General features: G+C 43.3%; 1 protein-coding gene across 1 annotated transcript in view; it reads right to left on the bottom strand.

Annotated features, from left to right (window-relative positions):
* Positions 1-1,296, bottom strand: part of CUNH10orf90 (chromosome unknown C10orf90 homolog) — a 197,793-nt gene extending 196,497 nt beyond the window's left edge. Inside the window, exon 1 of the mRNA XM_042701360.1 lies at positions 1,067-1,296. Coding sequence (XP_042557294.1) covers positions 1,067-1,291 — 225 coding nt within the window. The 5' untranslated portion in view covers positions 1,292-1,296. The remainder of the gene's footprint in view (positions 1-1,066) is intronic.
* Positions 1,297-15,200: the final 13,904 nt, after the last annotated feature.

Here is a 15,200-nt window from a genome sequence, read left to right on the forward strand (position 1 = left end):
AACATCTCTAGTTTCTTTCAATTATATTCTAATTGCACACCTATTGCTGTGGTTGATTGGGCCATGAAGTAATGAACAGCGATTACTGAGTTTAATTAACACCATTATTCCTGTGGCCTTTCCATCTCTGTTGCAAACATGGAAATTCACTCTCCCAGCACTGGAACTGGAAGAAGCCAGCCTTGAACCCTGCAAAACCTGTTTCTTCCACAATGTCCTGGCTTCCTTCTGTTACCATTGAAGAACAAAAGATCTGAGAATATGTGCCAGCATTTGTAGGGACAGGCTTCCCTAATAGCACCATCAATAATCAGAAAGGTTGCCTTCTCATTAAGCATTAGCAATTTGCATATTACATTCATCAAAAGAGATGGGTAAGTGAGCTATCTGAGAGTCAATTACAGCATCGTTCATAATTTATTCCATGAACAAGAAAGAGCTGATCAGATTTCACGTGTGTTTACTTTCCCAGATGATAACCGCTTACAGCTGATAGCAATTGCGGAATGCAAAACTATGTCACGCACGAATGTATCCATCCCACTTTGACATTTTAAATCTCCAAAGTTTCCCTCTGCTCCACAAAGTTGTCTGTGCTTGTGCATTAGAGCTCACCCTCAGAAAAACAAAAAACAAAGCCCTTTCTTGAACTGTTCTATTTTAACTTGATCAAGGCAGGTCTTGTATAGCCTCCTGCCTAACATACCAGGAAACAAATAGGAATTTGTTTGTAAAGACATTCATTCCACTGCAAATTTCCAGAGCTAAGAACATTGAACTCATAGAAATGTAGTTTCTAAATGCAATACCAATGACCTACTGCGGAAGTCTTCAGAGCCCATAAAGTAGTTATAAATTTGGAGGTTGGCCATACGTAAATTACATTGATCCGGCATGCTCACCCCAAACAATGTTCCAACAACTGAAACAAATTAATTTCACTACAGATAGATGTGATAATTTTGTGAGACCCAACCAGACACCAGAACCAGGAGTGTGATCGCACACTCCCTTCCTGATCATGGGTACTGAGCTCAAATTCAACTCCCCACCGGCCCAGTCGTACCTCATATCTGCTGGCTGCCTGCTGGGTACCCGGAAGACCTTGGCACATGTGGATGAGACAAACTTTGGCTCTTCTTTGGGAAGGAAACCAGTTGTTCTTCACAAAATCCATGACCATCGCATGGTTTTTCAGCTCTGTGCTAAACGTGTTTATCTGAAAAGTCCGGTGCCCGGGCCATCCGGCGTGGCCCTCAGTGTGCAGCTCCCCCGGGGTTTCTGCAAGCATTTCCAGCTCGCTCAGTGATCCCCGGAATCTTGTGACTCCAGCCAGCCAGCCTGGCAAACACAATTTTCTTTGTTTCGCCCAGGTATTGAGTGCAGCAGGAGGGACTTGGGGAGCACCCCGGCCAAGCTGGACCCCGTATTCTCCAGCCCCACAGCCAGAGTTGCAGCAGGAAGATTCTTGATGTAAAAAAAAAAAAAAAAAAAAGCTCAAGGGTGACCTTTGTCTGTGGGGTGGGGGGAGGGGGAAGAGAAAACAAAACAAAGCAAACACAAACTTCTGGCTGTGATCTGATCAGCGCCAGCCTCACGCCTGAGCTCCCAGGTGGGTCTGTCCTCTCTGATTTCAAAGGCGCATGCTTCTTCCCACCACTGTCAAGTTCTGGACACAGGATTCACTGCTTTACCAAGAGGTTCAATATGTTTTTCAGTCTCTAGGCCCCCAGATCCAAATAAATTATTTACAGAACTCTGTACAAAGGAACCTGGAAAGATAATTGCTGCTTTTTAGAATTCCTACTTTTTTTTTCTTGCCAGGACTGAAAGGAACAAGCACACACTGCCTCCTGACACAAAGAGCGTCCTCAGCCCTTGAGAAGATAAGGGGCCCATTCAGGAGAGAGGGACTCAGGCACAGAAGCCATGGCTTGTAATGGGCCCTGGGAAAACAGCGTGTGGTATACACGTGGGGACTCCAGTCTGACCTAAACCGTGGAAGCCCCCTTACCACCCTGGTCCTCAGATTCCCCCAGGAAGAGCCACAGAGTGAAGATGCCCTACCACCCCTCCCAGGGCCGCTCATAGGTTCCGATGAGAAAAGCACAGCGAGAAAAGCTCCGCAGGTGAGGCTTTCCTGGGAAGCATCGTTCACTAGGCACGGTTGCATGTTTCCTGCCCAAACTATCTTTCTCTGCTCTGCTTCCACATTTAGAAGTTCTGTGAGGCTAAAAACGATTGGATTCTGCACGTCAAATCATTTATAAATGTAGACCTATGGCCCTGTACAGTGGGCCATGCCACAATCCTAGATTACTTGAAGCACAAGGTTGCCTGGGGAAGAAGGTCTCAAGATCCCATTCCAGCCAATAGCTGGGCACAGTGTAAGACACCTGCCACCTCAATTATGTGGAAAACACAAGTAGCTGAGTCTCAGCCTGGGCTGGCCAAAGCATAAATTTTACACTCTCAAAAATAATCCAAGCAAGAGAGCTGGGGGACATGGCTAAAGTAATAGGCCACCTGAGTTCCAAAGCTAGCACCACCAAATTTTAAGAAAAAATAAGAACTATAAATCCTGGATACTACTCTTCACTTTGTTATTTCAGGTTTTGGTACTATTTCTGTGATCTGTTTGTTCTGGAGGTTAAGATGGAGTCTTGGGTGGAGGGTGGATGCCTCAGGCCAGGCAGGCAGATGAGAAGCACTGTAGATGCTTCCAATGCAAACACAGGTGGTTCTTTGCAGGTAATAACTGCGCTTTCAACAAAAAGAGTCCTCAAAAATTTAATTTACGTTCCTTCTCCCACATTGCAAGCCACTGGGGAGGCTGGATGAAGAACCCCAGTGTACAATAACCTTCCTGAAAACAGAGTTGTGGGACTAGACCCTACATCTTGCTCCTTGCTGCTGTGAGTGGAGCCCTATAAGTCATAGTCAAAGGACTCATATTGGGTAGCAGGAGGCTAACCTCGCACCTGTGGAGACAACAGGAAGCTTACCATGCAGAACTAAAACAGAAGAGAAGATGGAGGAGATGTAGAGGAGATCCTTCAGACCAATGTTCTCGTCTGAATGTGAGGACTGCAGGACCTCAGAATAAACACCAGCCGGAGATCATCAGGTTGTGTTTGTCCACCATGCTTTCCACAGTGCCGCTCTGCCTCGGGTTCTCTCAAGGATGTCAGCTAATAGGTAACCAAGACTCAGCTGAAGGCAGATTTGATTCAGACCTCAGAGTCACACTGAACATGGCCCAGTGAGAAGCACTGGAAGGACACCATCTTGGATTTGGAAGTTCTGTGATAAAGACAACCAGAGAAGAAATTTAGGCAAGAACGAACATCGAATTAAACAAGAATCTCGAAGAAAGAGGGAATCTGCTTATCTGGTTTAGGCCAGGACAGCCAATCCCTGTTTACTGGAGTAGCCATCAGAACCGGTCAGTCCCTGCTCGTGTGCAGACCTCACAGCTCTGGTAACAAACTGTCATATTCTTTTCTTCTAGCACACTACAGGACCCTGGGCTGTGTACCATCCAGGACTTCTCATCTCACTCCTCTTCCAAGGCCAGCAAGGAGAGCTTTTCTGAGTTGTCTGGTCCCAGGCATCACCAAGGATTCTGGAGTCCAGCCAGGCCATGGGCGACTTCCTTCTCTCCCTGGCTGCTAGCAGTGGTTGGACTTTGTCTGACTAGCATGGCCATGGGAGAAAGCTACAGCATGGCCTTGAGACAGCCTGCAGGAGTCTTGGGCAGGGCTGCCCAGAAGCCTCATGGCCGGCCGTCAGATCAAACCACTTCCTTGACGGAGGAGGAGATGGAAGGCTAGAGGGCAAGAAGCTTCTATGAGAGCTTAGAAAGCTGGGAAGGGAACTGGATGGATGGCTGGGCAAAGACTCTACACTCAGGCCCAGTCTGAACTAGCATGGGTTCTCCCCTGCAGCTTTGGTTCACTTGATCCAGTTGCCTCTGACAAGTCCAACAGCCAAGGGCTGGTCAGACCTATAGCATCAGCGAGCAGCTCCCCCACCCTGGGGTAAGCCCTCTTTGGGAAAGGATCTAACTGGGCTGGTGAGGGAGTGCTGGTCGGCCCTGGAACATTGCTTCTTACGTCCAGCTGGGCCACGGCTGCACTGCAGACATCGTCTTCAAGTCAGAACACCACAGTTCCCTGTGACACCCACAGTGCCAGCTCTTCTGCTTGGGCAAACTGCAAAGCTAGTTTGGACTCTGGTTCCTCATGCACTGAATAGGACAAGTACAAGGCCTTTTGCTGTGAAGACCGAAGGAGCCATGGCCTGGCCGGGGGAGGGGTGGAAACCGGGGTGGGGATTAGTGTGTGTACTTTAAGTACTAGCTGACATCACCACAGGTCAAAGACTAAAAATTAGTACTTGTTACTTCAAATACAAAGAAGGAAGATTGCTAAAGGGAAACTAGAACTGACCCTAACCCGTGGGTTTGTTCCGATGGCTCCAGAGCCCTGTCTCCTTCTGCCTATGAGTTCATTGAGAGACTCCTATTATCTTTCTAATGCTTTCTCTCTTAGGTCTCAGCTACTGCTCTTCAGTTCTGCTGCTTACAACTCATAGGGCTTAGTTAACCTTCCCAACTCCATTTATTAAATAGATGCCAATCATTTCTGTGTCCTACTCTGTACCAGGCAGCAGAGATGCAAGATGAAAGGGATACCCCACTTCGGTGGGAGTTTGCTGTCTGCCCATTGGACAGAACCATTGAGAGGAGGTTCCTCTAAGCACCGGGACCTTCCAGGACAGAGTTTACACCATGATGGTGGCTCCAGAGAGTTCTCACAGAAGGAGCATTGCATGAAGTCTAGAAGGATGACTGATGTGTGGCTGAACTTACAGGTATTTTCCACACACAAAAGCCAACTGCGGCTAACCAACCCTCAATCTGCTCCATACAACTTGTCCTAAAGCATTCATAACTGAGTGAGGACAGGCATTGACGGAAGCCATATATACGGAGGCTTCATGTATCCTTTAGTATTCTCTTCTTAAAGCAAATAACTCTGCCAACTGTGAATGTGAGACCTCTGGCTTTGCTAACATCCTGCAGACAGTCCTACTCGATGTCTTAAACAGGTCCTGGAAATGACTAACTGAAGCCATGAAATTGTCAGTGACTTTCTTCCCTGGACATCAAATCAACACTCATCAACTTTGAATGTGCTTATTGTCAAGATATATGGGAAATTAGTCTTTCTCTCTCCTTGTCCTGGATGCAATATGCAGGGCTGTAGGACATGCACTGAAGTATTTAAATAATGAATAATTCAAAAAGAAAAGGAACTTCGGGTACCTGATGCCAGAAACCCATGCCTGTGAATTCTTAATCTGTTCTCCAATGGGATTAGCATTTACGACTATGAAAGATGTCCTAATTATGCAGTTTCAGAGTTGATTTTCTGCAGGGCCTGTGCAGATCTAAAAAGCATTAGGCAACAATAAAAACAGATGACTATGAATTTCTGAATTCATAATTTCATTTTCCTTTGAGGGGGGGAAATGACATGGTAATTTATGGGCATTTCACTCATCAGGTGGGTACTGAAGTTTTCTTCCTTTTTTTCTGAGGCAGAAACTTACTTCCAGCGTTTCTAGCTAATCATCCTTTAAAACACAACAAAACAACACAAAAATACTGATGTGTGAGGGCCACAGGGCTGTCTGACACAGGACTGATTTGATAGGCTTTCACTCCCATTGATTCCTACCCACTGAGGCACTAGAATAACACGAAAAGACTGGGAAGAAGACGGCCTTAACCAAGGGAAGGAGAGGAGATGAGCCTGCAGCATTTCCGTGGTGCTGAGTACTAACCCCAATGTGACGGAAAAGAGCAATCTTCTAGCCTCATCAGGCAACTGTGCTCCACAAACACTTGTTCAGTGAATGGAGGAAAGTAGAAGCAATCCATCATCTTATATGATATCTTTCTCTCTTTTCTAAGCAGAAAACTTTTCTGCTTCTTTTATAGTGTTTGGAAGTCAAGATTGTTTGATATTAGGCAAGTAGCAAGCATGAAGTACCACAGGAACAAAAGCAATATTGCCACAATTACCAACAGAATTCACTTCCTGCCTTTCTGTAAGCAATCGATAATCATTTATTTAGTAGCCACTGGTGTTCAACGCAGTGCCAACTGTTCTAATTAAATATTCAAAGCTACTTTTAATGCCACTGAAAACCAAAGCAAAGCAAACCCACTGGGAGGAGGGGGTTTTTTGAAGACAAAAAAAACAGCATTTTCCTATTTCCCCTCCAGTGTCTCCAACAGATGTTGCAAAAGGAAAACAATGACTTTATTAGAAACTATGTTTGCTTTTGAAGTAGAGATGCTGGCAAGCAAGAGTTGAAGCTAATTTTTTAGTTTGGATTTTGTTGTTATTTTTGTTTGTTTGTTTTCACTTTTGCTCTTTTTGAAGTGCTGAGGTTTGAGTCCAGGGCTTCCCACTTGTGAAATAGATGTTCTACTACTTGATCCACACTTCCCAGCTCTTTTGCTCTGATTATTTTAGAGACAAAGTCTTGCTTTTGTGTCCATAATGGCCTGGATTGAGATCTCCCTATCCCTTTCTCATTTCCAGCTCCCTGGGCACCCAGACCTAGGTAGAAGGTCTCTCCTCTGAGCAGGCTGCTCTCTCCCCTCTCCTCTCCTCCAGGGTCTCCACCCTACAGCCTTCTTACTAGCTGTTCAGTGCTCCCCTGCCTATGTTCCCAGCCAGCCGTGTCACCGAGGGGAAATGGGCCTCGGATTCAATTTCTCCTCCCTGCCTCAGATCACAAAGCATTCCTCCTTAGGTTTCCAGCATGCTTTCTTTCACCTGGCTTCTGTTTCCCCAATGCCCAGCCTGCATTGGCTGTAGGTTTCTCTGTTCCTCACCCTGGAATTAAAATTCAAATCAGATGACAGCCTTGTTTTTAAGTGAAGAGAACAGCCTTCAATTGGAGAACTGAAATGAATTGGACATGGGGGAGGTCAGGCTGGTGTCCTGTTCACAAAGGCAAAAACAAGGAGCCTGAGGGTTTGTTGTTCATTTAGTAGAGAATCCAAATCATCAGTTCCTTGCAAGAGGCTATAAAAAGTTGTAAAAAGTTAGAGCTCAGGTCCTCTAAAGGAAGGGGGTGGTCACACTGCAAGTGACAGCTGGAAAAGGTATGGTTTAATGTGCAGTCCCTCTGCAAAGTGCTCAGGGAACTTTCTACCCTCGGGCTCCAAACCTGGCTCATCCCCAGAGTTCCCAACAAAATGTCAGGGAGCTTGAGTTTCCTCTCACTCACATATTCCCACCAGGGACATTTACACACTTACTTACACACACACACACACACACATACACACACACACACCGAGCCTCTCCACCATGCCAAGCACAGGACTAGGCAATTAGGATGCAAACTTAAATTGGAATCACATATATTAGCTCCTCTTCCCCTTCTCTCCCAGAAGCCAATGAGATCTGCCCCAAAGCTTTTGGTAGATCTTAAAATGGAATTGCTTTCTTTCCTTTATGGAAGGAGCTCATTATTTGCAGAAATGTTACTGGGCAGGGGGTGAGTTCAGTGATACTAGTGGGCACAAAACCTAGTGTTTGATCCCTAGTGTTGGCAAAAAAGAATAAAATCCTCTAGAAGTGCTCTTGGTCCCAGTCCACTGAGTTTGACCCTGCAAGCTTGCTGACTTCATTTATTAATCTTGTTATTGTTTTGATGGGGTCTTTAGAGTTTCTGTGTGTAAGAGCTAGTCATCAGCTGAGACAGTCTGTAGTCAGGTTCCCTTTTGATTTCCATGCCTTTTGTTTCTCTCTCCTGTAGAAGTGTGATGGATCTCAGTATTGTGATGAACAGAAATATGCTGAGCTGCTGATCTTAGACTAAGAACTTTTCATGTGTCCCTGTGGATATGTTGTTAACTCAGGCTCATCCTAGGAGGCTTTGTTGAGTTACAGTGCATTGATCCCGAGTGATGTTTAGACAACTCTGATGATCCTGTGGCTTTCGTGCTTCTTTTTGCTGATATGATATCTCACATTTCCTGATTTTGTATCATTGAACCATCCTTGCCTTCCAAAAATGACTCCCACTTGAACATGGTGAATGACCTTTGTAATGGGAACTTAATTTGTCACTATGTTCTTTTTTGGGGGGAGGGGGTCTGGTCGTGGGGCCTGAACTCTGGGCCTGGGCGCTGTCCCTCAGCTTTTCATCTCAAGGCTAGCACTCTACCACTTGAGCCACAGTGCCACTTCCGGCTTTTTTTTTTTTTTTCAGATTATGTGGTGCTGAGGAATCAAACCCAGTGCCTCATGCATGCAAGGCAAGCACTCTACCACTGAGCCACCTTCCCAGCCCTGTCAGTATTTTCTTGAGGGTTTTTTAAATCTATCATGATCAGGGTACTACTGGTGGGTAACTTTTTTTTCTTGTAGTTTTTTGTCTGCCGTTGGTATCAGGGTAATGCTGGCCTTACAAAATGAGTTTTGAATTATTTCCTCCTTGCTCAACTTTTTCTGAGAGGGACTCGTGTTCTTCATTTTAGGATTTTGCAGGGAAGCTGCTGAGTCCTGGGGTCTTCTTTTGATGGGAGACTTTTTGTTCATGATTTGCTCTCCTTACTTTTTTAAATTTTCTGTTTCTTCATGATTCAGTCTTGGTAGTTCTGTGTTTCTACTTTATCCATTTCTTCCAGACATTTTTAAAAAAATCATATTATTGTTCATAGTAATTTCCTACGATCACCTATCTTTTAGGTATCAGGTATTCCCCCTTATTTTTGCAAGTCTTTAATTTTTGTAAATCTAGCAACTAAGCTCTAGCTAATGGTCTGTAAATTTTATCTTTTCAAAAAGTTAATTCAATTTTGACTTTTTATATTATTTTATTAGTATGCTTCATTTGCCCTTGGCTTTTTAAATTTTTGTCTATCTTAACTGGCCTTTCTTTTCTCTTTCTAGTTCCATTGAGTTATTTGGGCTTTTCACTTTTGGCAGAGGTGTTTATTGCTATAAACTTCCCTGTATGACTTGCTTCTGCAGTATCTCATAAGTTATAGTGTAGCACAATTCTATTTTGTTTCTCTCAAGACATTTTTAATTTTTTTTAATTTCTTCTTTGGCCTATTGGTTGTTCAATAGTGTGTTATTTAGTGATCACATATTTGTAGACTTTTTCAAAATTTCTCCTAGTATTGGCTTTTGTTCATACCACTGGAGCTAAGAGGGATACTTGACTTATATTTGGGCCACTTAAATTTGTCAAGACTTGTGTTTTGAACAACATAATCCATCTTGGAAAATGTTCTGTGCATATTTGAAAAGATAGTGTCTTCTGATGCTGTTGGATTGAAAGTGTTGCATGTATCTATCAGGCTCATTTGTTCTAAAATGTAGTTCAAGTCCAGTGTTTCTTTACTGAAAACATTACTTTTCTCTCTGGATAACCCATCTCATGTTGAAAGTGGGATATTGAACCCTTGTACTGTTATTATTGCAGTTCCTCTCTACTATTACCTCTTGATATTTGCTTTATAAATGTAGTTGCTTTATAATAGATAAATATACTTTCACCATGGTGATACCTTCAATAGATCATATAGACTACTTTATCATTATGTAATGGCCTTTGTCATCTTTACAATTTCTCACTTTTAGTCTATTTTATCTATTTTAAAGTTTAGCTGTCCTTGATCTTTCCATTTCTACATGCCTGGAATATATTCTTCCATCCCTTCATTGCACATCTATGCTTGTCCTTTGTTTAACTGAGTCCCTTATAAGCAGCATAGAATTGAGTCTTGTTTCGTTTTTATTTATTCTATGTCTTTTTTTTTTTTTTTTGGTCGGTCATGGGGCCTGAACTCCTGGCCTGGGCACTGTCCCTCAGCTCTTCAGCTCAAGGCTAGTGCTCTACCACTTGAGCCACAATGCCACTTCCAGCTTTTTCTGCTTATGTGGTGTTGAGAAATGGAACCCAGGGCCTCATGCATGCAAGGCAAGCATTCTACCACTGAGCCACCTTCCCAGGTCTTATTCTATGTCTTTTGATTGGAGAATTTAATCCATCAATATTCTAATTATTAATAGGAAGATTCATTACCTTCTGGTTGTTTTCTAGATCATTTGATACTTTCTTTTAAACTTTTTGGGATTAAATGAATGGTATACTTTGATTTCTTATCTGCTATAGGTTTCTGTCTTGTAGGTGCTATGAGGATTACATAAAACATAGTTTATACTCTAGTCATCATTCTGCTTTTCATAACACTCTGTCTACATAAACCCAAGCTCAACCACAAGAGACAGATCATAGCATGGAGAGAGACTGTGTGTTCATGTAACTAGAGCCAATGAAAGAATCAAGCATGGATTCAAGCTTCTCTATTACTCTCACTCAATTTCCAGTGGTCACCTCATTTTCTCCATATCTCACACGTCTCTCTATTAGCAGATACAGGAACGATTTTATGTTTTCTTGTATCTCAGCCAATTGTGTTCACAGGATGCTTCCTACGGTGTGATCTTTAATCTGATTAATAGGCTCAAGACCCATTTTTATTTCCTCTTGTCTTGTTCTGCGTTTGTTCTATCAATCAAGTCACTATGTAGAAAGTAACCAAACTAACAGCAGCTTATTCTTCCCCAGCTCAGATATCCTGGTTCCATTTATCTTGCTGTTGCTCTTTCACCTTGTTTCTTTAAAGGATTTCATGAACATTCACATGTTTTAAATTAGAAAAATATGCAACCTTGTAAGAGAAAGCTATCATGTGCTTAATGTACTACCACCTGACATCCTTGTAAGCCACTGTAGACAAGACAGGGTTTACACATGAAGTTCAAGGCTGCCTTGAAGACATCTTCCTGGAAAGCCACTGTAGGTCAAGGATACTGTCATTCAGATCATACTTTAAATACACAAAAGAATCTGGATATAAAAAACACTTGATAACACATTATTGCCTACATTCAAGAAGGCTTGTGTAAATATTAATTATTTGCAAAGATGTTGTTGCTGGGTTTTTAGTTCTAGCTGGTAGTTTTTTTCCCCCTTAGGGGTAGCCCTTACATTACATGATCTTAAGTTACACTAAGCATTACATAAGGGATACATATTCAATTCAAGATGAGCCAATGAAATTCTCTCAAAGAGGCTTTATAATGAGGCATGGAGAGGTTGAATCAATGAGTTCTGAGAGACCTTAGGAAGAGGATATGGACTAGACACCTACACACAGTAAGAACCATGTTCAGAAAGATGATGAGAGGCCTGAAGCTGCCAAGGGAGGTAGACGAAGCCTTTCATCAGCAGAGAGTATGGAAGAGAGAAGAGGCAAGGAATCAGAGCACATTAGCCAGCCTTTCTTGGACTTACCCTATTTGGAATCCAATCAAAATACTTTTGCTCTAACTCAAAGTTGGGCATTACTTAAACTTGTACACATAGACTTCAATACTCTGAAGTCAAGGGCTTACCTTGGCTGAGATGCACTGGGTGAGGGCATTAGATGATGTAGGCCAAGAATCCAGCAGCCTCTTATCTACTCATCTCTCTCAATATTGAGATTTCTCCCAGGCAGTCAGTCAGCTTTTCTCTCTCCGCCTCTTTCCTTTCTTTTTAATTTACCAGATGTTCATGAGTGGCCCCTAGAGAAGGTTTTCAGGGACATACTGCCAATTATCTTCTGAGCAAAAGTCCAAGTCCTCATAGTGGGAATTTTCAAGGCTTAGTGTACTCTTGCCTTCATTTTAACTAATAGACATTTTAAGTTCAAAGGATCTTTATACTAAAAAACCATATGGTCCACAATAAGCTTGATCTCAAGTATTCTGTTTAATTTAAAACCAACTTAATCTTATATTTGTTTCATGAAATGTTTTCCTTCCTGCTTCTGGGGTCAGTAGATAGAAGTATAGACCTGGGAAATAATCCTGAACAGCTACAGGTTAGTAGAAAGTTAAGTAAGTACATGTTGGTCAAGGTTCTTACGATTGCACATGATAGCAAGCCACTTTCAGCAGCTCAAGGAATTCAAGGATGGGTTAAAAAAAATCAGACTTCGCTGGGCACCAGTGGCTCATGCCTGTAATCCTAGCTACTCAGGAGGCTGAGATCTGAGGATCACAGTTCAAAGCCAGCCCAGGCAGGAAAGTCTGTGAGACTCTTATCTCCAATAAACCACTCGAAGACCGGAAGTGGCGCTGTGGCTCAAGCGGGAGAGTGCTCGCCTTGAGCTGAGGAGCTGAGGGACAGCGCCCAAGCCCAGAGTTCCACAATGGTAAGAATCCATAGGGAGTGCAAGACCAACTGGACCATGCTGTCCCTCTGACCCTACCACGAAGCTTATCACTTGACAATAAAGTAGGCAGATAAGGACTACTGTAGAGAGTTGAGCTAAAGCTTAAATTTTAAATATTTCAAGGAATTGTGGGGAATGATGTCAGGTAGGAACTCAATAAATTGCCGTTTCCTTTATAGATGTCCCATGGAACTTGTGAAACACTGAGAGAAAAAAACTTGCAAGAAACCCAAGACCATGCAACTTGTTACTTAGCATGCTCTAAGTAGGTGACATGGGAAACTAAGGAAAAGAGGGGAAAACAAAACCCAGGGAACATTCAAGTGATGGGAAAGAACATTCCAGACATTTTTCACCTTAATTAAGATATTTTTTCTTAATAAAATCAAAAAGAAATATTCAACCTGTATGCCTCTCAGGACAGTCACAATACATTCTATTGAAGAAAGAAGTATAAGAAATAAAATTGTACCCCCTAAGTTTCCAACAGTGGCCATGTGGTACATAACAATTTTAAATGAGCTAGAAATAGAGACATTTTCCATAGATTCATGAATGGATTTAAAATTACTTGGGGACACTGACAACTCTATGGAATTAGCATATTAAAAAATAAGTAGGCATTCTGAAATCAAGCAGCATGGAACTGATTATAGACTCGAAGGAGAGAAACCCAGAAAAACAAAGAGGAGCCAGATCAAAATGGCCTTCACCAGGCATCCCTTGCTAAGGACTCGCAAACACCATGAATGAGGACAGAGCTGGTGGAAATCATCAGAAATAACAAAAAGACTTTTTCTTATAGTGTCAAGACTATTATTCATACTATAAAGGAGAAAAAGAAAACAACTGAACTGCTGAAGGGAAAAACAGCAAACTGTGGCTTATCTAACATTAAGTACATACATGCCCAGAAGCACATGAAGACAGTATGGAAATGTGCCCGTTCTAGGGAAGTGCAGGGGCAACTTGCTCTTGCTGTGCTTCTTTCAGGCCGTGAATATGCATTTGTGGGCTTTTTAACATAATCTGGGGAACGTTTGGAAAAGTGGTCTCTGTTATGGCTCCAAGATGGCAACAGCCTGAGGCATGGAGGAGCTGGCACTACACAAAGGACATGGTGGACAAGTCCTGGGCAGGGTTCGTGTAGAACAACTGTGTAATCCTCATCCCAACCCCAGTATGCTCCTCATTCTATTTGAGGGTGAGATAGGACCTAGACAAGGAAGTGACCTGTTCACGGTCACCTAGGTAGAGGTACAGTCAGGAGGAGGAATCCATCTACCTGACTCAGAGGCTTCCCTCTAAATGTCTAGGGGAGTAATTCTCTACATCCAATCCCACTCATTGAGATATGATGATCTCTTAAGATGATGATAAAAATGGCAGCCCTAGTTCTCAGGGAGATACTGGGGTAGGTCAGAAAACAAGTCTCAAAGAAGCCAGGCAAAGTTGGGCACCAGTGCTCACACCTATAATCCCAGCTACTCAGGAGGCTGAGATCTGAGGATCACAGTTCAAGGCCAGCCTGGGCAGAAAAGGCTGTGAGACTCTCATCTCCAATAAGCTACTCAGAAGAAACTAGAAGTGGCACTGTGGCTCAAGTGGTAGAGCACTAACCTTGAGCAAAAGAAGCTCAGGGATAGCGCCCAGGTCCTGAGTTCAAGCCCCATGACTAGCAAAAAAAAAAAAAAAGCCAGGTAGTCACATCATGCAGGAGCTTTTCCCAGGAAACTCCACGTTTCATTCAACAGCTGTTCATTAAGTGCCACTGAGATTCTAATCACCAGAGACCTAAACGACACAGACAATGTCTCTCTTTCAGAGACGGAGTTATGCATACCCACCATCCTAAGGGAATAACATGGTGGCTAGTGACTCTAAGATTTGACAAATCTTCCATGGACAACTCATGTCAAAGGTAGTGAGGAAAGGAAGCTTGTGAAGAGCAGGGCCATGAAAATTCACCTATGAAAATTTATCTAAGTGGGGGGGGAGCACAGGACTGGAGGGGGACAGAAGAACAAATACAGACATTATTTCCAATGTACATTCAGTAAAAACAAAGTGAACTATATAACTTGAGAGTAGGGATGGGAGGAGGAAAATGAAAGAAGGCGTGACATTGACCAGGAAGTATTATATTCATAACCTCATCTATAGAATTGAAACCTCTTTGCACAATTACATAATAATAAGAACAACAACAACAACAATAAAATCCACCAACCATGAAAATTCACCTACAAAAATTCACCCATGGATAGAGTTCCGGGAAGATGGTGGAAGAGAAGCTGGAGGCTAAACAAGCTCTCGCATAGAAAGCACTTTTAGTGCTCCAGTGAATAGTCCTAAGCCAGAGAATCACACCAAGTATGCCATCACAGTACAGAGAGTTAGGCCAGAGAGGGAAAATCCAGGCAAGGAGACACATCTGAGCACTTGCCGGCAGCCATAGCCGCCATACCTGCAACACAGAGAGTCCGGGACAAAGGCACCAGACTCAGCAGGTGAGCGGATTCTACTCAACACCAGCAAGAACTGACAAGGAGCAGACATCTTCATCCTGCCGTTCACAGACCAGAGACAACCCAGGAACCAAGACTCGGTGTGAGTAGAAGCCTGACATCCTCACCCCTTCTCAGGGAGCCGAGGAGGAAAGGCCACCCCGCACCCTCACTATCAGAGATCTGCATCTTTGATACTGACAAAGGCCTGGCTGAGCAGCTAGCTCCAACTCAGGCCTTGGAAGAAAACAAGAGTCATTTAGCAGGTCACAGGAACCTAACCTGACCTGCTAGGCTCAGCTTCACCCAGGGAAAAGTCACCCAGCCCAGGCCGCCAGCCCCAGGAGGGGCTTTCTTCACTGGGTAAA

The sequence above is a fragment of the Dipodomys spectabilis genome, unplaced genomic scaffold, assembly GCF_019054845.1.
Source record: "Dipodomys spectabilis isolate Male_0828 unplaced genomic scaffold, ASM1905484v1 ptg000289l, whole genome shotgun sequence".
In the NCBI taxonomy this organism is placed as follows: Eukaryota; Metazoa; Chordata; class Mammalia; order Rodentia; family Heteromyidae; genus Dipodomys; species Dipodomys spectabilis.